We start from the raw sequence: 21,942 nt of genomic DNA, 5'->3' as shown, positions 1-21,942 counted from the left end.
CCGGAGCCCAGCAGGTCGAGGCTGCAGTGGCCAAGAGCGGCCACTGCACTCCAGTCTGGGTGACAAAGTGAGACTCCAACTCAAAAAAAAAAACAACAACAAAAAAAAACCTTCAAGATATAAAAAAGCTAAATATTCATTATTAGCAATTTTCAGTTATGTTAACAGTGTAGTCTTTAAACTTAAACTTTTTATCACCAACTACATACAGGCATGAAGAAAGAAATAAAGATAGACTAGACTGGCAAGAAAATGTATCTCTATCACTGAGAAGATAATTTCAACCATTCAAGCAATTTCTACCTGTGTCAGAACTCTGGCAAAATAAGAGATAAACACATGCCTGTGCTTATTCCTGTGTACTGCCTTAAACAAATAAAGTAAAATGTTAAAATGATAACCAAGTATGAGCCAGTAGGTCGACGGGGGGATAGCCATGAGTGTGCCACTGCACTCCAGCCTGGGTGACAGAGAGAGACTCCAACTCAAAAAAAAAAAAAAAAAAAATGATAACAAAGTACAATGGGAGAAAAAGAAGTATTTTTAGATACGTCATCTTTCACTAATAAGGAAAATCAAAGAAACACTAATAAAAAGTCTAGTGAAGACTTTAGCATTTGTCCATCTGCAATCAGAAGAACTAAAATTCTCAGACAAAATGTAACATCTGGAAAATTAATTTTAATGGCAGTAGGAAACATCAAAATGCATATTTCACTACCAACTTTAACAAAACTGCTATCAGACCTCTAAAAAGAAAATGGCAAAGAAATGCAAATCACTATATATGTCTTGGCCTTGTAACATTTATCCTTCTTCTTAGCACATTTATGTTTCTAATTTTTTTCAAGAAAAGATTTGCTCTAACTCCATATGCATAATCAAGGAATAAAGGTTTACACCCAAGCAAATGGCTGTCATATAGTTTCTGCAAACAAACATTTACAATTAATGACGTCACAGTGTAGCCCTATTTGAAGTCAAGCATGATTCCTAAGATTTACCCATTCTAATAGTGCCTTGGAAATGTCAGAACAGCACAGTATTCTCTTAAGAGCACAGCTGCAGAAGCATTGAGGTATGAGTTCAAACTTTTGCTCTGTAACATACTAACTACATGACTTCAGACAAATTACTTAAATTTCTAAGTCAGTTACAAGATAAAGATTTATCTCATAGGCATTCTGAGAGGATGAATTAGGATATATTGTGTGTAAAGAACATAAAATCTATCATTTAAAAAATCTTTAAGTGTACAATTCTGTAGCATTTAGTACACTCACATTTTTGTGCAACTAACACCAAGAACATATTTTTAAAGTGCTCAAAACTGAGCACACAGTAATTGCTCAGTGAATGTCAGCTAAAATTACTCTCATTAGTGCTATCTTACTCCATCTTAAATCTTTGTAAATTATTTATCCCTAAATAGAAATAACTTCATATTTATTTCTATTAAATTTCTCCCATTCTCAGAAATATCAGTTTCAAATTTTAAGCTATAAACTATATTTCTAGTGTTCAAATTCTTCACTCCAGTGATAACAAAAGATACAAATATTAAGAATAAACAGGCTGGGTGTGGTGGCTCACGCCTGTAATCCCAGCACTTCTGGAGGCCGAGGCAGGATGAATCCTTGAGCCCAGGAGTTCAAGACCAGCCTAGGCAAAATAGCAAGACCTTATCTCTACCAAATAAAGCAAAAAAATTAGCCAGGTGTTGTGGCATACAGGTGTAATCCCAGCTACTTGGGAGGGTAAGGCCAAAGGATCACCTGAGCACAGGGTCAAGGCTGCAGTGAGCCACCATCGTGCCACTCCATTCCAGCCTGGGTGACAGAGCAAGACCATTCAAAAACAAACAAACAAACATATTGAGCATTTACTACATACCTAGTGCTGTTCTAAGCACATTATAAGTTCTAACTCAATTAATCCTCCAAATAATTCTAGGAGGAATATACTAGTAACATACATATTTTACTGCTGAGTATAAAGAGGTTAAGGAACTTGCCCAAGGTAGCCAAGCTGGTAAGTGGCAAAACCAGGATTCACACTGAAAACAAAACTGAGTTCTAAATCTTATGCCCTTAACTACTCTACCATGCTGCCTCTTGCACATGTAGTAACATACCACCCCTGGGAATGATTACTTTCAGATGCCAGATGTTATATGTTGACGGAGGTTTTGAGTTTCTCAGAAGCTTTTTTTTTTTTTTTTTTGAGTTGGAGTCTCACTCTGTCGCCCAGACTGGAGTGCAGTGGCCACTCCCAGCCACCACAGCCTTGACCTGCTGGGCTCCGGCGATCCTTCCGCCTCAGCCTTCCGAGTAGCCGGAATTACAGGCTTGCACTACCACGCCCGGCTAATTTTTTTATTTTAATGTAGAGATGAGGTCTTGCCTGCCCAGGCGGGCCTCGAACCCGCGGACTCAGGCAATCCACTCACTTCAGCCTCCCAAAGGCGTGGGATTACAGGCTGAGCCACTGAGCCTGGCTTCTCAGAAGCTTTGGCATGTATTATTTCAGTGCTGAGACAATGAAGAACAATCAGCCCCCATTTTATAGATAGAGAAACCTCAGAACAGTCAAGTTATTTGTTCAGGGTCAATAAACTTGCAAGGGTCATAGATCCCTGCTTATCCACCTACTAGCTGTGTGAATCTACAATCTCCCTGAGCATTGCTCAACTGTAAGATGGAAACGATGTTAACACTCTTTGTGAGAGGAAAGAAGTATACGTTTGTAAAGCATCTGGCACAGAGCTGCATATAAAAAGTGCTCAGTAAACGTTAGTCCCCCTTTCCTCATTCTGCATGTGATTCCTGGCATAGCACTCTTTCCAAACATCATGCTACTACTTCTCAATACTTTCTCATCAACTGTGTTAACAGATTAGGGTCAAAGGACATACTTTTTGGTGAATACCATGTGATACCAAATCAGAAACCTCAGTGAAGTCCAGTCAAATTATATGATTTTAAATATAACAAACTTCCTCCCTTTTGTCCATATGGCCTATCACTTTCTCAAAGTAGGAAATTAAATTGGTCTATCAAGACTTGTTCTTTATAAAATTATGCTTAATGTTCCCTAATGCCTTCTGCTCTTTTAGGTAACTGCCAAATCATTCACTTGACTTGCTCTAGTTTCTGACCAGACATTGTTTGAAAATTAAGTTACCCTTATCATTTCCAAAGTTATTTTCCCCTTAAAAAAAGGATTTTTTTTTTCTGTTGTCAGATACTTCTCCTATTCACCATGATTTCTCAAAAATAAAGGCTAATAACTTGGCACTAGGTTTTTTTCCTTCACATTTACATAGAGGGAACATCTAATACTGAATTATAAGTTCTGTTCGTGCTAAATGTGTAATTAGAATTTCCTGTCAATTGGGCAGCACTTTCCTAAGAAAAGATAAAAATGCTAGAAGGCAGCATGGTTTCTCATAAAGCAAAATTGCTGTAAAATTAATCTTTTTTTTCCCCTTAGGTAGCAAGGATGTCACAAAGCACATACTGTTGGTCTCCAAGTATCACTTAAAACACTCCCATATCTTAAAGCAATTTGGAAGTGGATATTAAAAGCTAAAGGAATTTTTCAGTCACGTGTTGACTTCCTAAATCTGCTGCTTTCCCAACAAGCTAAAAGGCACACTGGGAGACCACAACCAGGAGCATCACAGAGGAAAGAGGTACTATGGGAACAATCAATTTACTTTGGGCACAAAGAAAGTTCGCTGCCAATTTGTAGCAGTATGGATTCAATAACTTTCAAAGCCAAAACTGAGGTTTGGACAAGCTTTTCCAAATAGCTTTTGCTGGTGTCTAGAAGCTAATATAAAATGTCAAAACCTGTAAGAATTGGTAAAGTACAGGCAATGTTTATGAATTAACATATGACCTATCACTTGGTTTGCTAAAAATCACTAAGACAAAATACTTGGCTTCATTCATTCACTCTTTCTTGAGTTAAGTTTATGAAAAAGAGTTGGGGATTTATATTAGTGTTTGAGTTTAGCTTTCTATAAATAACATTATTTGTCCTACAAATCTTATGAATCTAAAAGAAGAATAAATGAAACAAAAGGTATTAAAGCATTGTTCAAAATTTAAAGTATATAACAATGCAAGCTATAATTACATATTTTTAAATTTATAACCACCTATGATGAGGTCATTTTAATCAAGTCAGCCCCTCTGGCCAAAATACATTATTGACAAAGTAACTTCATAATGATATTTTCTTAGCCTGTTATGGAAATACATTTATCAACAAATATAAATTTTTGTACTATCTCTTAATTCCTATTAACTTTGCTTCACTTTTTAAATTTAATACTTATAATAAACAAATCCAATATAAATTCACGTGATTAAAAAGTGAAAATTTGGGCCAGGCTTGGTGACTCAGCCTGTATTCCCAGCACTTTGGGAGGCCAAGGCGAGTGGATTGCCTGAGCTCATGGGTTTGAGACTAGCCCCGGCAACTTGGCAAGACCTTGTCTCTACAATAAATAAAAAATTAGCTGGGTGTGGTAGCGCACGCCTGTAGTTCTGGCTCCTTGGAAGGCTGAGGCAGAAGGATCATTGGAGGCCAGCAGGTTGACTCTGGGGTGGCTGTGAGTAAGCTACTGCACTCCAGTCTGGGTGATGGAGTGAGACTCCAACTCAAAAAAAAAAAAAAAAAAGTAAAAATTTGGAACGTAACATCTCATAAAAATCACTAACGTATATGCTATTTTATATCAAGAATAATTCAATATTATTGTAAAAAAGACTTTTCAGTTTTAATTAAATAAGTTTTATAAAATAAGATTAACTTTCTATTATTAATATTCAGACTTAGAAAGCTAGACACACTGATAGCTTCAAAAAAACAATACTCATACCCTTGTCCCATGAGATAGCTCAACTTACCCCATCTCCCTTCAAAACTTCTGTGCCATCAAATTCACGGGTCTGATTTGTCTTTACTGATGCTTCTCTTTCTAGGCTGGCTAATTTCTCCTTGGCCTCCTGAAGTTCCTGAGCTTTGGCTTCTTTTTTACGAGAAATGATAGACGCCTAATTGAGTGTTAAACAAGACATACAATCAACTATTATCTTGTAAAATTATCTACCCTACAAAATCTAAAAATCTTACTGAGTTAAATGCTTCTCCTGACCAATACCCCTTGCCCTACTACCCATAATCACGTTATATATTTAATATAAACATACAATGTATATTAAATATCAACCTTTTGGAAGATGTAAGCCCTAAGAATATAGGATACAGCAGCAGAGAAACAAACATATGCTAAAAATAAAAGTATGAAAGTCTTTTCAAGTAATACTCAAATGCTAAAGAAAATACATTCAAGGTAAGTAAACAGAATCTAACACTACGTTGGCTGTATTTTTACATGATAAGTTTCCTTTCATCAGAAGAAAACAAGAATGTTTTACTCCCTGAACTACAACACAGGTCATCTTACTAAATTCAATATACATACTTTTAAAATGAAAAAACAAAATGTTAACATCTATTATATTTGGGGCATTTCAATAAATAAAATGCAGGTTCAAAAATCAAACATCTGACTCACCAGAATTATGCAAATATTTACACAATCCAAATGGCTGCTCTTAACAACATTGTATATTAGATAACAAATTTCTTGAGAAATTTCCTTACATGAATTATGGCTGCACTAGTTTAAGAAAAACAAGGTAGGCACAGTGGTTCATGCTTATAATCCCAGCACTTTGGGAGGTCAAGGTAGGAGGACTGCTTGAGACTGGGAGTTCGAGACCAACCTGGGCAACATAGTGAGACCTCATCTCTACAAAAAAATCAAAAAATTTGGCTAGGCATGGTGGTGCATACCTGTAGTGCCAGTTACTTGGGAGCCTGAGGCAGAAGGATCACCTGAGCCCAGGAGGTTGAGGCTGTGGTGAGCCATGATCATGCCATTGTACTCCAGTCTGGGAGACAGTGAGATTCCAACTCAAAAAAAAAAAAAAAAGGAGAAGAAAAACACTAGCCAAAACTGCCTTCTTAAGTAAAATGCTACAAATATTTTCTTCAAACAAGCTTGACAGGAAGAGTAATTTCTTTGCAAACCCTTAAAAATTATATTATTCTTCCTGTTTAAAATAATTGAAAAGACAGGTGACAATGAAGGAATGTTTCACTTTATAGAAGCATTCCAGCTTAAAAAGTTAAGAGGGGACTGGGCACAGTGGCTCAAGTCTATCATCCCATTGTTTTGAGAGGCCAAGGCAGGAGGATTTCTTCAGGCCAGGAGTTCCAGACCAGCCTGGGCAACATAACAAGACCCCCAACTCTACAAAAAATAAAAAAATTAGCTGGGCATTGTGGCAAACAACTGTATTGCTAGCTACTCAGAAGGCTGGGGTGGGAGAATTGCTAGAACCCAGTAGCTCAAGGTTACAGTAAGCTACTATTTGCTACTATATAACAGCCTGGGTGACAGAGTGAGATTTTGTCTCAAAACAAAATTTTTTTTAATGAAGACAGTATGATAAAGTACCAGAATTATATAGCAATTGATGGTATACTTCAATGATTAAATAAGTAATATGATAACATAAATACATATAAACCTCATCCCCAAACCAGAATCTTATTTAATAGAGAAACATGAGGGTATTTCCTAGTAAGGTCAGGAAAAAGATAAAAATGCCCACTACCTCTACTACAATTTAATTGTTGTGTTGAAGGTATTCATTAATACCATTAGACACGAGAAAGCAATTAGCAGCATACAAATCTGAAAGGAAAGACTGGGATTTGCATGTTCTATAATTATGTGCCTTAAAAAAATCAAAAGAATAAATAGAAAAATTATAGCAAACAAATTAACAGTTTTCATAGGTAATTTCAGTCAGAATACATAAGAAAAGCCCTCATTTATAAAAGCAAAATATGTAAGCATAATGTTACAAGAAGAGTTCCAAAACTTTATGAGGAGTTAAGATTCCGGGAAGATGGTAAAATAAGGAGCACCAAGAATCTGTCTCTTTAGCTAGTCAAAACTGCACTGGTAGAATCTGTGTGATGCAACTATTTGGAGCACTGGAGTCTATTAAGTACTTGCAACTTCCAGTGGAAGACTTGGACAGTAAAGTGAGGTCATTTCAATCAATTTCAGCCCTTAGCACAATAGCAGGTACCCATCCTCTATCTCCAACTCCATGAATGTGTTCCTGGAGCAGCTTGCATATGGATTGCTGGTGTCAGGGTGGGCAGAAAGGACCTTGTTATTCAAAAAATGATATCTGTGGCCTGACTGCTGCTTCTGATCACAGCAGTGAAGCTGGTGAGGGAGGCCATTGTTGTTGCACCATTGTTGCAAGTTCCTTCTCCTCTGACTGAAGTGATTTCCCAGGGATATATGGGTGCAGCACCCTTCTTGCCCTTCCTTCATTTTTCTCATTTTCCCTTTTTGGAATGCAGACATTAAAGACTATGACATTCAAAAACAGCTTCATATATGGGGAAAATTAGAAAGGGACCACATATGCCCAGAGAAATGGGCAGATGCAGAAGATATCTGAGATGATCTTAAGTTCACATTTCAGACTGATCCTTGGCATAGCCTACAACAATAAATAATAATAATAATAATAATAAACAGCAAATTCTAGGGAAAAGAGAGAATCTAATACCCAGAGTTACCACATTCAATTCAAATATCCAGTTTAAAAAAAAAAAAAAATCACAAGGAATACAAAGAAACAGGAAAATATAGCACATTTAAGGGGAAAAAAATAAATCAACAAAAACTGTCCCTGAAAAAGACCTGATGGGAGATCTACTAGATAAGACTTTCAAACTACCTTAAAAATTCTCAAAAAACTAAACAAAGATGTGGCAATGTCAAAAAAACAATGTATGAACAAAATGCAAATACCAATTAAGAGACATAGAACCAGCCAGGCATGGTGCCTCAAGCCTGTAATCCCAGCACTTGGGAGGCTGAGGCAAGAGGATTGCCTGAGCCCAGGGATTCAAGACTAGCCTGGGTATCTTGGTGAGACCTCGTCTATACAATATACGAAAAAAAAATTAGCCAGGCATCGTAGCACATGCCTGTAGTTCCAGCTATTTGGAAGGCTGAGGTGGAAGGATCACCTGAGCTCAGCAGTTCAGCAGGTTGACACTGAGGTGGCCATAAGCAAGCCACTACACTCCATCCAGCCTGGGTGACAGAGTGAGATGCTGACTCAAAAAAAAAAAAAAAAAAAAAAAAGACATAAAGCCTATAAAGAAATTCTGGAATTCAAAAGTACAATACTGAAATGAAAAATCCACTAGAGGGATTCAAAGGCAGATTTGAGCAGGCAGAAGAAAGAATCAGTGAATTTGAAGAAAAGACAATGGAAATTCTGCATCTAAAGAACAGAAAGAAAAACACTGGAGAAAATTGAACAGAGCCTAAGAGATACCATTAAGCGGACCAACATATGCATTGTGGAAATCCCAGAAGAAGAAAAGAAAGAGAAAGGGGCAGAAAGAATATTTGAAGAAATAATTCTCATAATCTTGAAAGCAGCAAGAGAGAAGCAACTGGTCACACACAAAAGATACTTAAGAAGATCATCAGTAAATATCTAATCAAACCCTTTGAAGGCAAGAAGGTAGTGAGTAAATATAGTCAGGGTGCTAAAAGGAAAAAAACTAGCAACCAAGAATCTTATAACTGGCAAAATTCTCCTTCAAAAGTGAGGAAGAAGCCAGGCATGGTGGCTCAAGCCTGTAATCCCGCACTTTGGGAGACTGAGGTGAGGGGATTGCCTGAGCCCATGGGTTCGAGAACAGCCTGGACAACTTGGAAAGACCTCATCTCTACAATAAATAAAAAAATTAGCCAAGCATGGTAGCGCACACCTATAGTTCTGGCTACTTGGAAGGCTGAGGCAGAAGGATCACCTGAACCCAGCCAGCTGATGCTGAGGTGGCCGGGAGTGTGCCAACACACTCCAGCCTGGGCGATGAAGTGAGACTCCAACTCAAAAAAAAAAAGTGAGGAATAGGCCGGCTGCAGTGGCTAACAACTGTAATCTCAGCACTTTGGGAGGCTGAACTTGAACTCAGGAATTCCAGACCAGCCTGGGAAACACAGCAGGACCTTGTCTCCATAAAAAAAAAGAAAAGAAAAGAAAAAAAAAATAGCCAGGTTTGGTGGCGCACACCTGTAAACCCAGCTACTCAGGAGGCTGAGGGTGGAGGACTGCCAAAATCCAGGAGATTGAGTCTGCAGTGAGCTGTGATCATGCCACTGCACTCTGTCTGGGTGACAGAGTGAGACCTCAATAAAAAAAATTTTTTTTAAAGTAGGAAAGAAAAGCTATAATAACAAAATGACAGAAGTTGCTGTTTATCAGTAGTTACTATAAAGTCTAATATTATTACAACAATAGTTTGTAAATCCACTTTTTGTTTTCACATGGTTTAAGACATTATTAAAGCAACATAATTATAAGTCAAATGGCTAGTATTATTGTAATTTTGGTTTGTAACTCTATATTATTTTGTTTTCTATATGACTTAAAAGATTAATGCATTTTAGGCCAGGTGTGGTGGCTCATGCCTATAACTCCAGCACTTTGAGAGGTGGAGGTAGGAGGATGACTTGAATACAGGAGTTCAAGACCAGCCTGGGAAACATAGTGAGACTTTGTCTCTCCAAAAAAAATTTAAAAATCAGTCAGTCCAGGCTCGGTGGCTGAGCCTGCAATCCCGCGCCTTTGGGAGGCTGAGGTGAGTGGATTGCCTGAGCCCACGGGTTCGAGACCCGCCTGGGCAGGCGAGGCCTCATCTCTACAATAAATCAAAAAAATTAGCCAGGCATGGTAGCGTACGCCTGTAGTTCCAGCTACTTGGAAGGCTGAGGTGGAAGGATCACCAGAGCCTAGCAGGTCGAGGCTGCGGTGGCTGGGAGCGGCCACTGCACTCCAGTCTGGGCAACAGTGAGACTCCAACTCAAAAAAAAAAAAAAAAATCAGTCAGCTATGGTGGCATATGCCTATAGTCCTTGCTGCTGCTCTGGAGGCTAAGGCAGGGGGATCACTTGAGCCCAGAAGTTGGAGGCTGTGGTGAGCCATGATTAAGCCACTGCACTCCAGCCTGGGCCACAGAGTATAACTCTGACTCAAAAAATTTTTAAAATAATAATAAATAAAATAAGAGAATAATGCATTTTAAATACTTACTAGTTTATATTTTGGGGCACACAATGTATAAAGATGTAATTTTGTGACATGAACGATGGAAAAGGGTGGAAATGTAAATATAAAAAAAGCAGAAATTTTGTAGATTATTAAAATTAAACTTGGCTGGGTATGGTGGCTCAAGCCTGTAATTCCAGCACTTTGGGAGGTGGAGGTGACAGGATTGCCTGAGCCCTGGGTTCAAGACCAGCCTGGGCAACATGGCAAGACCTCATCTCTACAAGAAATTAAAAAAAAAATGAGCTGAGTGTGGTGGCACATGCCTGTAACTCTGCTACTTGGAAGGCTGAAACAGAAGGATCACCTGAGCCCAACAGATCGAAGTTGCGGAAGCTACGTGCATGCCTCTGCACTCCAACCTAGGCAACAAAGTGAGATTTTGACTCAAAAAAAAGTTAAACTTGTATAAATTCAAATTAGAGTGTTATAACTTTAGGATGTTAAATGTAATCTCCATGGCAACCACAAAAAAATAGCTACAGAATATACACAGATGGAAATGAGAAAGGGATTTAAATATTTCACTATGAAAAATCAACTAGGGTAACCCCCTCGGGTCCCCTCCCACTGTGGGAACTTTTCTGTCCTCTCAATAAATCCTGCTTTAAAAAAAGAAAAATCAACTAAGAACACAAGATAGTAATGCAGGAAATGAGGGACAAAAAAGCTAATAACAAAATGACAGAAATTGCTGTTTATCAGTAGTTACTTTAAATATGAATAGATCAAATATCCAATTAAAAAATAGTGACTGGCAGAATGGTTAAAAACACATGATCCAACTATATGCTGTATACAACAGATTCAGTTTAGATCCAAAGACACAAATAAATTCAAAGTGAAAGCATGGAAAAAGACATTCCATTAAAATAGTAACCAAAGACAACAGAATGGCTATACTAATATCAGAGTAAATAACTTTACATTTTAAAAGATTATAAGAGGCCAGGCTCAGTGGTTTAGCCTGTAATCCCAGCACTTTGGGAGGCCGAGGTGAGAGGATTGCCTGAGTTCACGGGTTTGAGACCAGCCCCAGCAATTTGGCAAGACCTCGTCTCTATAATAAATAAAAAAATTAGCAGGAAGTGGTAGCACATGCATGTAGTTCTAGCCACTTGGAAAGCTGAGGCGGAAGGATTGCCTGAGCTCAGCAGGTTGAGTCTAAAGTGGCCATGAACATGCCACTGCACTCCAGTCTGGGAAACAGAGTGAGACTCCAACTCAAAAAAAAAGAAAAAAGAAAAGAAATCATTAACAGAAATCATTAACAGAAATCATTAACAGAAAAAAAGTTGGCAGGCTGGGTGCAGTGGTTCATGCCTATAATACCTTTGGAAGGCGGAGGCAAGGAGATTACCTGAACCCAGGGGTTCAAGACCAGCCTGGGCAATTTGGCAAGATCTCATCTCTACAATAAATCAAAAAATTAGCCAGGCATGGTGGCACTTGCCTGTGGTTCCAGACACTTGGAAGGCTGAGGGGGAAGGATCACTTGAGCCCAGCAGTAGCCATGAGTGTGCCATGAGTGTGCCACTGCACTCTATCCTGGGCTACAGAGTGAGAATAAATTTTAAAAAAAAGGAAATAAAATTGGCAAACTCACAAACCTGTGTAAATTAAACTACATATTCTTTCTTTTTTTTTTTGAGTTGGAGTCTCACTCCATCGCCCAGGCTGGAGTGCAGTGGCATGCTCACATCCACCCCAGTGTCAACCTACTAGGCTCTGGCAACCCTTCTGCCTCAGCCTTCCAAGGAACTGGAACTACATATGTGTGCTACCACACCTGGCTAATTTTTTATTTATTGTAGAGATGAGGTCTTGCCAAGTTGCCTTGGCTGGTCTCGAACCTGTGGGCTCAAGCAATCCACTCTCCGCGGCCTCCCAAAATGCTGGGATTACAGACTGAGCCACTAAGCCCAGCCTACATATTCTTAAATAATCAATAGATCAAATAAGATTACAAGAGAAATAAGAAAATGCTTAGAGATGAATGAAAATAAAAATACACATACCAAAACTTATGGGACACAGTGAAATCAGTGCTAAAGGGGAAATTTGTCACTATAAATAAATTTTTAAAAAAGAGAGACCATAAATCAACAACTTAACTTTACAACTTAAAGAATGAAAAAGAGAAGAAAAACTAATCCAAGGCTGGAAGAAAAAAATAAATAATAAAGTTTAGAGCAGAAGAAAAATAGAGAACAGAAAAATAAAGAAAATCCAGAAAACCAAAAGTTGGACAAAATTGACAAACCTTTAGCTAGTTGGATTACGAAAAAAAAAAAAAAAAGACAAAATACCAAACTCAGAAAAAAATGGGGACATTGCTACTGACACTACAGAAATAAAAAGGATTATAAGAGAGTACTATGAACTACTGCATCCAACAAATTAATAACCTCGATGAAATGAAAACATTCCTAGAAACATAAAAGCTATCAAGACTTAATCACTAAGAAATAGAAAATCTGACAAGACCTATGACTACTAAGGAGTTGAATCAATAATAAATCTCCCAACAAAGATCAGACTTTTCAAAAATGTTGAAGAGAAGGGTATACTTTCTAACTCATTCTATGAGGCCAGCATAGGTAATCATTTTTATGAAATAAAAAATAATAACCACCACATGTGGGAACACATATTTTTGCTCCAGTGAAGAAAGAATAGGGTAGAAGCAAAGGGATAGGTGCTAGAAACTTCTTTGAATATATACCCCAAGGACAAAATAAACTGAAAACCAATTTCAGTAGTAATCATATTCTTTTGGCACTTTCATTATTACTATTATTGGTATGTTTATTCTGAGTTTGGTGTAAACAGTGGATTAAAGCAAATGATGAATTATGTTGGTGTCACTGAAACAAGGCAAATGGTAAATTAAATTATGTTGGTGTTACTGAAAACCAGGATTTTCTTTTTTTTAGTATTATTTCCTTTTATTAGTTCACTCAGACTGCGTCCTCTTCCTCCACTCTCTCAGAGGAGGAGAAGAACAGTCATCAATGGCCAATTCAGCCACAGCAAAGCAGCACTAAGAGCTGGCTTCATGCTCAGGAGAAAACGCTGTGCCTTATCCTCGTGGTTTCCAGTGCTCTACATGTTCAAAGGAAGTTCTCTAGTAACGAACTATAGAAACGATCCCTGAAAGTATAGTCTTAGAACTAGGCTTTCAATGTAGTATAAGGAGAAAGATGTGAGATTGATGAGGTTAAGTTAAACCCAGAAGTCCTGAATTTGAACTGAAAGGTTGAGTATGTTGTCTTCGTGGTACATTTCATGAAAGAGAAAGAGGAGAAAATACTTACTTCAGAAAGAAGTCATGCAGACAAATAAATAAATAAATAGAATAAAAAATTTTAAAAAATTACTTCCTAGTTCTGTCCGTTGCAAAGACCTAAAAACAATAGCCACTTCAATAGCAATGAGAATGTCTAACACACAGATTGTGGTTTCTGAATATCATTTCCCACGAAATAAGGCTCACGGAAGAAAGTCTAATTCCAGGTCTAGTGCAGGAAATATAAAAGATGAGCCTAAAAATCTTTCTGGATGAGTCATTCAAAAAGCAATGAAATTATCAAAGATCACTAGAATCTGAAAAGGACTCATAAGTTAACTTGGAAAGCCTTCCACTAGCCCAAAATGGGACAATTTGAGCATCACTAAAGGTAATGCTTGAAACTCATGAAATATGATACCTATGACTAGTAGTGACATTAAATAAACAAAAGCAAACAACAACAATAACAAAAAGCCAACCCTAATTGATCACTTTTGCTGTTGGCAAGAGAATTGCCTGAGTCCAGAAGTTCAAGACCAGCCGGGACAGCATGGCAAGACCTCATCTCTACAATAAATCAAAAAAAATTAGCAGGGCATAATGACATGTGCCTTGTAGTCCCAGTTACTTGAAAGGCTGACACAGAAGGACAGCCTGAGCCCAGCAGGTAGAGGCTGCAGTAGCCATAAATCATGCACTGCCTTGCACTCCAGCCTGGGCAACAGAATGAGACTCCAATTAAAAAAAAAAAAATTAGCCAGTTGTGGTGACACACAGCTATAGTCTTAGCTATTTGGGCAGTTGAGGTGGAAGGATTGCTTGAGCCCAGGAGTTGGAGGCTACAGTGAGCCATGATTGTGCCATTGCGCTCCAGCCAGTGAGAACCTGTCTTTTAAAAACTGTACAAGGCCAGGCATAGTGGCTCAAGCCTGTAATAATCCCGGCACCTTGGGAGGCTGAGGCAGGAGATCAAAATCAGCCTGGGCAACGTAGTGAAGCCTCCCAGTTCTCTACAAAAATAAATAAATAAAAATTAAAACAACAACAACAAAACCACTGACTGGCCAGGCACGGTGGCTCAAGCCTGTAATTACAGCACTTTGGAAGGCTGAGGCGAGAGGACTGCCTGAGCCCATGGGTTGGAGAACAGCCTGGGCAACTTGGCAAAACCTTATCTCTACAATAAATCAAAAAATTAGCCAGGCGTGGTAGCACACGCCTGTAGTGCCAGCTACTTGGAAGACTGAAGTGGAAGGATCACCTGAGCCCAGCAGGCAGATGCTGGGGTGGCCATGAGCGTGCCACTGCACTCACAGAGTGAGACTCCAACTCAAAAAAAAACAAAAACAAACAAACAAACAAAAAAACCACTGACTGATTTCCTGACTACTAGATATTTTCTGATATTAAGTAATCGCTAATAAATTCTTCAGAAGTGGCGTATGCTGTGGTTCCGTTTTTTGTTATTTGTTTTTTGGGGGTTTTTTTTGTGCTGGAGTCTCACTCTGTTGCCCAGTATGGAGTGCAGTGGCCGCTCCCGGCCACCACAGCATCGACCTGCTGGGCTCCGGCGATCCTTCTGCCTCAGTCTTCCAAGTAGCTGGAACTACAGGCACGCACTACCACACTCAGTTAATTTTTTGATTTATTGTAGAGATGAGGTCTCACCAAGTTGCCCAGGCGGGTCTCGAACCCGCGGGCTCAGGCAATCCACTCACCTCAGCAGGATTATAGGCTGAGCCACCGAGCCCGGCTGTTATTTGTTTTTTTAAAGCAGGATTTATTGAGAGGACAGAAAAGCTCCCACAGTGGGAGGGAACCCAAGAGGATTGCCCATGGTTAAGTTTTTTAAAAGCCTTTATCTTTTTCCATGTCAAACAGGTAATATTACAACATCATTACAAGGTTCAAGGGTGGCACAGCTCACACACACATGTGAAACCCAATCATCACCTTTGTGAAATACAAGAGAACCAAAAGCCTTTATCTTTCAGAGATATTTGGGACTATTTATAGATAAAGTGATATAATGAAGTCTAAGATTTGCTTCAAAACAAGTCAGTTATGGTTGCTAGTAGAGATGAAACAAGAATGGCCACGATTCCTATAGCTTAGGGACACATGGAGTTTATTGAACTATGTGTTCCATCTTTGTAATTACTGAAATTTTCCATTTTAAGAAGGTTTTAAAAAATTATAGTGTCCTTGAATAATGCTTTGCTATGTAGCTCAATATTTTCTGAAGTTATAGAATGCTCTTCATACTAAAATGCTCTGCCTGGGTTTTTTTTTTCAGATAAGCCATGGCTTTCATTTGAATACCTTATAGAAACATGTAACAAGATCCATACCCTCACAAACCAAGCCATATTTAGTTGTGGACAAAATGATAAATGCTTTAGCACTAAAATTTAATTTATTCTACATTTGCAAACTAACTTTAAACCTGAAAAAGCATACTGTTTTTAATATATATAATTAATACATATAATTAATGATTATAAATATTTTGATGTACACCACCTAAGGTAAGCTTTCATTTTAAAAATAAAATTTCACACTCACAGATAGAAACATGAATGGGCTCTATCACCACAACTGACAGATGCTAAAGAAACTAAGCTTTGTTAGGTATATTGCATTTCAAACTTTAACATGTGGCTTTTCTACTAATTGTTAAAATCTGGAGATTAGCAATGATGAAAGAACATTTATTCTACATACATCCTTCTTACTTTAAGACTATAGATAATAGAGCTGGTGGTTCACAAATAAGTTTAGAGATCTAAATACGTGGGTGAAAAGAGTGTTCTTACCTGTTGTCTATATAGTGACAGTTTGCCTTCAATTGGCTCATTTCTCATCATTTTCTTTTCAATCAACTGATTGATCTGGGTGTTTATTTCATTTATCTGAAACAGTATAAAAGTGAAAAATGTTAACACTCTCCCTATGATTACACAAACTAAGTGACATCTGGCCAAACCCAGCTTTAAATTTACAGCTCTTAACATCAGCATTTTGATGGGAAAAATATTTCCATCAGTTATGAGTGGATTGTTATGGTTACTTTTAAATACAATTTATATTTCATGATATATAGTTATACAATTTGATTACATTTATGGATTCAATCATTCATGTCTAAATCATCCTAAAGTATTTTACAAAAAGTATTTATACATTATTATCACAAAGATGCTTTCTAAAAATGTGAAGTCATCCCCTCACCTAGGTTGTGACTTTGAAGTCATTGCTAAGTGATAAAGTGAATCTGAACAAACATTCACCAGAGATTTAGTACAAGGAATTCATAAACCCAGCTAAGAGTTGACTGGGATGACACCTAAAAACCTATCCTGTCCTAATGATCTGTGATTCTTTCATAGCTATCATTTATCCTAGTCATTAATCTAAACCTTTCCAAAATATAATTAAACTAAATAAATTCAACAGAAGCATATAGTCACTCAACAAACCAAACAAAATAAAATATGACTTGAGTATATTAGAGTTTTTCCTAACCTTAATCCTAGCCCTAATTCTATGATATAAAGTTTGTGCCAAATCTGACTTGGACATCTAATTTCTAATTAAACATAGAATTAAAAAGTAAAATGGTCAAAATTATGTATTTAATTCTAGTAGCTATTAAGCACATAGTAAGCACATTAGAGGATTAGCAAGTAAAAATTTTCAATCGGTTTTCATGATACCTGTTATTTTTAAAAAATATATACATCTGATTAGTATTTTAATTCTAAGAAAAATGTTATAATCTGAAACCAGGTTTCAAAACCATTTACAACAAAATTTAGTAATTCCAAGGTGGGAATAAAGACTAAGAAAAAACATTAGCTCTAAATACTAAATTGCTATAATAGTAATTGCTTGGAAATAAAAATTTATGATGAAATATTTTAAAATTTACCGTCTAAATGATTATATTATGAATACATCTATGGGTCAATTCATATGCATTAATTTATATATTCAAGTTACTTCATTTCCTAATCAGTTGACTAGGCTTTCATAACATCATGTGGATTAAGTAACAGCATAACATTCTATAATTCCTCATAAAGGACAATTCCTCATAAAAGCTGCCAATTCTTAGCAGAGGTTAATTTAGGAGTCAAGAGTGGAACTACAGAAAACAGTTCACATACTTTTTACAGGATTAGGAATGATATAAAATTAGAAGCCATAAAAAGATGACTGTCACTTACTTTAGATTCAAGTTCAAGAAGATCAGAATGGCCCATAGCTGGCTCTGAAATCACTTTTTGTAAAAAATGCAATTCTTTTTTTTTATTCTCTAATTCCTTAGGAAATTTTTCAGTGACCATATACGAATTAAATTTTATCTCCTCCTCTAGCCTCTTCATTAGACCTTTAAAGGTAAAATAAATGAATATTCAGTCCAAAAGAACAAGTATAGTGATATTCTGTACAGTATTTATTTATTTGTTTATTTATTTATTTATTCTTGGAATCTCACTCTGTTGCCCAGGCTGGAGTACAGTGGCATGCTCACAGCCACCCCAACATCATCCTGCTGGGCTCAGGTAATTCTTCCGCTTCAGCCTTCCAAGTAGCCGGAACTACAGGAGCGCACTATCACACCCAGTTAATTTTTAATTTATTGTAGAGATAGGTCTCACCATGTTGCCTAGGTTGGTCACGAACCCACGAGCTCAGGCAATCCTCTTGCCTCAGCCTCCCAAAGTGCTGGGATTACAAGCTTGAGCTATACACTGTTTTAAATATAAGACCTGGATAGTAGGGCACATCTGTTGAAAATATTCTGTATAATATCTAGCATAGTCCAATAAAAGACTGGACATTGAAATATCTTGATGTTAATTAAAATGAAAATGAAGATGCACAATTTGCATGAAAGAATATTTCAGTAATTAGAGGTGATACTATGACTTTTCCAAATTATAACCTAATTCTCTTATATCTCACAATATGTGAAAATAAGATTTGCAGAGCCAGATATATTGATGGACCATATTTTGCCTTCTAAGTATGTAAGAAACCCATAAACCAAATGACAACACTTAAATCTAACCCAAGTGCTCTTTTATACAAATGATCATTTATTCTTTTTCTTATCCAATGATTTTGATACAATTTATATTTCTATTACAATACTTCATAAATGGTAATTCATATCATTTGTCAGTTTCAAACCAACGAAGATATTACTAAAGGCATAAGTTAAAATCAAAAATAGAGAAAGTACCTACATTCATAAATGTTTTAGATTTTCCATGTTTTAGTATTTTTTATTTTGTAAAGTATTAGTTTATAATTATATGCCAACTTAAATTATATTTTTAAGATTAATGGCTTTCTTATTTTTGCAGATGCACTACTATACACACACAGATTTTCAATGAATAATGGTTTTATTATAAATTCTCAGCAGCCGGGCTCGGTGGCTCAGCCTGTAATCCCAGCACTTTGGGAGGCCGAGGTGAGTGGATTGCCTGAGCTTGCAGGTTCGAGACCCGCCCGGGGAACTTGGCGAGACCTCATCTCTACAATAAAGTAAAAATCAGCCAGGCATTGTAGCGCGCGTCTGTAGTTCCAGCTACTTGGAAGGCTGAGGTGGAAGGATCACCGGAGCCCAGCGGGTCGAGGCTGCGGTGGCCGGGAGCAGCCACTGCACTCTAGTCTGGGCAACAGAGTGAGACTCCAACTCAAAAAATAAATAAATAAATAAATAAATAAATAAATTCTCAGCTTAGGGAACTTTACGAAGTTTATTTCAGATCCTTCCATTACACATTTGCAAATTCTGGCTTGACTTTTTAAAATGGTAGGTTTCCAGTTTAAGTAATCTACATATGCAGTTGCATAATAAAGCTGGCCCAAAGCCTTAAAATTATTTTTAGTTCCATTGTGCAACCTAATTTTTATTAACAGCACATTCACAAGTTTTTCATTCACTTCTTCAATATTCTTCCTTTTTTCAGGATTGGAAAGGGAAGAGAAGATAACGTGTTTAAGGAATCACAGTATAATTAATCAGTCATGTTATTTCCAATTAAATCCACATCCTGGCCTCTTTGGTTATTAGATGATTAGCTCTTCTATCTTCAGGTTTTTAAATATACCTCATGCCGTTAGAGATGTATGGAACCAAAGACTAAAATGTTTTTAAAATTTTTAAATTAGCCAGGCTCGGTGGCTCAGCCTGTAATCCCAGCGCTTTGGGAGGCTGAGGTGAGTGGATTGCCTGAGCCCAAGGGTTCGAGACCTGCCTGGACAACTTGGCGAGACCTCATCTCTACAATAAATCAAAAAAATTAGCCAGGCGTGATAGTGCGTGCCTTTAGTTCTAGCTACTTGGAAGGTTGAGGCGGAAGGATCGCTAGAGCCCAGCAGGTCGAGGCTGCAGTGGCCGGGAGCGGCCACTGCACTCCAGTCTGGCTGACAGAGTGAGAATCCAACTCAACAAAAAATAAAATAAATAAAATAAAAATTTTAAATTATTAAATTGGCTGGGTGCGGTTGCTCACACCTGTAATCCTAGCACTTTGGGAGGCTGAGGGGAGAGGATTGCTTGAGTCCAGGAGTTTGAAACCAGCCTGGGTAACATAGCAGGGCGGCACCTCTACAAAAAATTTTAAAAATTAGCCAGGCATGGGGGTATGCACCTGTAGTCCCAGGTACTTGGGAGGCTGAGGTGAAAGAACCACCTGAGCCCAGGAGGTTGAAGTTGCAGTGAGTTCTAATTGTGCCATTGCAATCCAGTCTGGGCAACAGGGAGACTCCAATTCAATAAAATAAAATGCAGTGAAAGTCTTAAATACTATTTTCTGTATTAAAAAATGTTTCTAGCCAGGCATGGTGACTTACACCTGTAATCCCAGCACTTTGGGAGGCGGAGGTGAGAGGATTGCCTGAGCCTGGGGGTTTGAGACCAGCCTAGGCAAACTTGATGAGATCTCATCTCTTCAATAAATCAAGAAAAATTAGCTAGGAATGGTGGCACATGCCTGTAGTTCCAGCTACTGGAAGGCTGAGGCGGAAGGATCGCCTGAGCCCAGCAGGTTGAGGCTGCGGTGGCTGTACGCATGCCACTGCACTCTAGCCTGAGTGACAGAGTGAGACTCTGACTCAAAAAAAAAAAAAAAGTTTCTAATTCTAGAAAATACAAACGGATCCATAGTGACAGAAAGCAGATTCATGGTTACCTGGGAGGGGTAGAGGTGCAGAGAGAGGCAAAAATGAGACATTACAAAGAGGCTTATGGAAATGTTTGGGGGAGATGGATATATTTTTCTTGCTTAAAGATCGATGGTCTCACCAATGCATAAACATGTCAAAACTAATCAAGAATACACTTTAAATATGTGCAGTTTATTATATGCCAATTTTACCTCAGTTAAACTGCTAGAAACCAGAGTTTCTATCAAATTTTAAATTCTTCTCTTAAAAAGCTTAACTTAGATCTTGAAAACTAGTCATATATTTTTTGGGTCTTTTTGAGTTAGAGTCTCACTCTGTGGCCCAGGCTGGAGTGCAGTGGCACACTCATGGCCACCACAGACTTGACCTGCTGGGCTCAGGCTATTCTTCCACCCCAGCCTTCCAAGTAGCTGGAACTACAGGTGCATGCCACCACCCCCAGCTAATTTTTTAATATATTGTAGAGATGAGGTCTTACCAAGTTACTCAGGCTGGTCTCGAATCCCTGAGTTCAGGCAATCCTCTCACTTCCGCCTGCCTAAATGCTGAGATTACAGGTGTGAACTATCACGTCCAGCGAAAACTAGTCGTATGCTTCTATGCAAAGTTTTAAAAAATTATCTTTTAAAATTCTAGAGAAATTAAAGTTAAAGTCACTAAAATTTCAGTGAACTTTTTTATTGAAAACTCTTCGAAAACATCTTATGGATCCTACTATAATCAAATGAGTGTCTTCTTTTATGTAATAAATCTCATGAATGTGTACAGTATAAAGATGAATGAACTTCAGTAAATGTTATAACTGCTACTCTACAAAAACATAAATTACATTATCATACTGAAAATACTTCAGATCTTATTAAACTAAATACCTGGATCAATTAAACATCTTTTTAATTTACTCTTTTCCTAGGCTGCTGAACACAACCCTTATGACTTTTCCACTTCCCAGAAGGATGTCAACAAAGCAGAAACTACTTAACTTCCTGTTCCCTGTTCCAGTTCATCCACAATATATATATATATGCAATCACATGCATATCTTATTTTTATCTATATTTTCAGTCATTTTTTTTTCTATAGCTTCCCTTCCTGCCTGTGGAAAAGATAATTTTCTTCCTACCTGGGGTTCAGCTCCCAACTACTTAACAGAATACAAGGGAGGACCCAAAACACTGGAATTACCTTTTTTTTTTTTTTTTTTTT

General features: G+C 37.6%; 1 protein-coding gene across 2 annotated transcripts in view; it reads right to left on the bottom strand.

Moving 5' to 3' along the window:
• IFT81 (intraflagellar transport 81) overlaps positions 1-21,942 on the bottom strand; it is a 115,883-nt gene that overhangs the window by 73,598 nt on the left and 20,343 nt on the right. The window contains exons 9-11 of one of the 2 annotated variants that reach the window (XM_008071169.1): positions 17,760-17,923; positions 16,347-16,442; positions 4,920-5,066 (exon numbers count right to left, since the gene is read on the bottom strand). In XM_008071169.1, coding sequence (XP_008069360.1) covers positions 4,920-5,066; positions 16,347-16,442; positions 17,760-17,923 — 407 coding nt within the window. The remainder of the gene's footprint in view (positions 1-4,919; positions 5,067-16,346; positions 16,443-17,759; positions 17,924-21,942) is intronic. The other variant, XM_021719110.1, reaches the window with a different exon arrangement.

The sequence above is a fragment of the Carlito syrichta genome, unplaced genomic scaffold, assembly GCF_000164805.1.
Source record: "Carlito syrichta isolate Samal-C Ts95f unplaced genomic scaffold, Tarsius_syrichta-2.0.1 Scaffold314146, whole genome shotgun sequence".
NCBI lineage: Eukaryota > Metazoa > Chordata > Mammalia > Primates > Tarsiidae > Carlito > Carlito syrichta.
The sequence above is the reverse complement of the archived record's forward strand: the minus strand, read 5'-3'. Positions and strand labels throughout refer to the sequence as shown.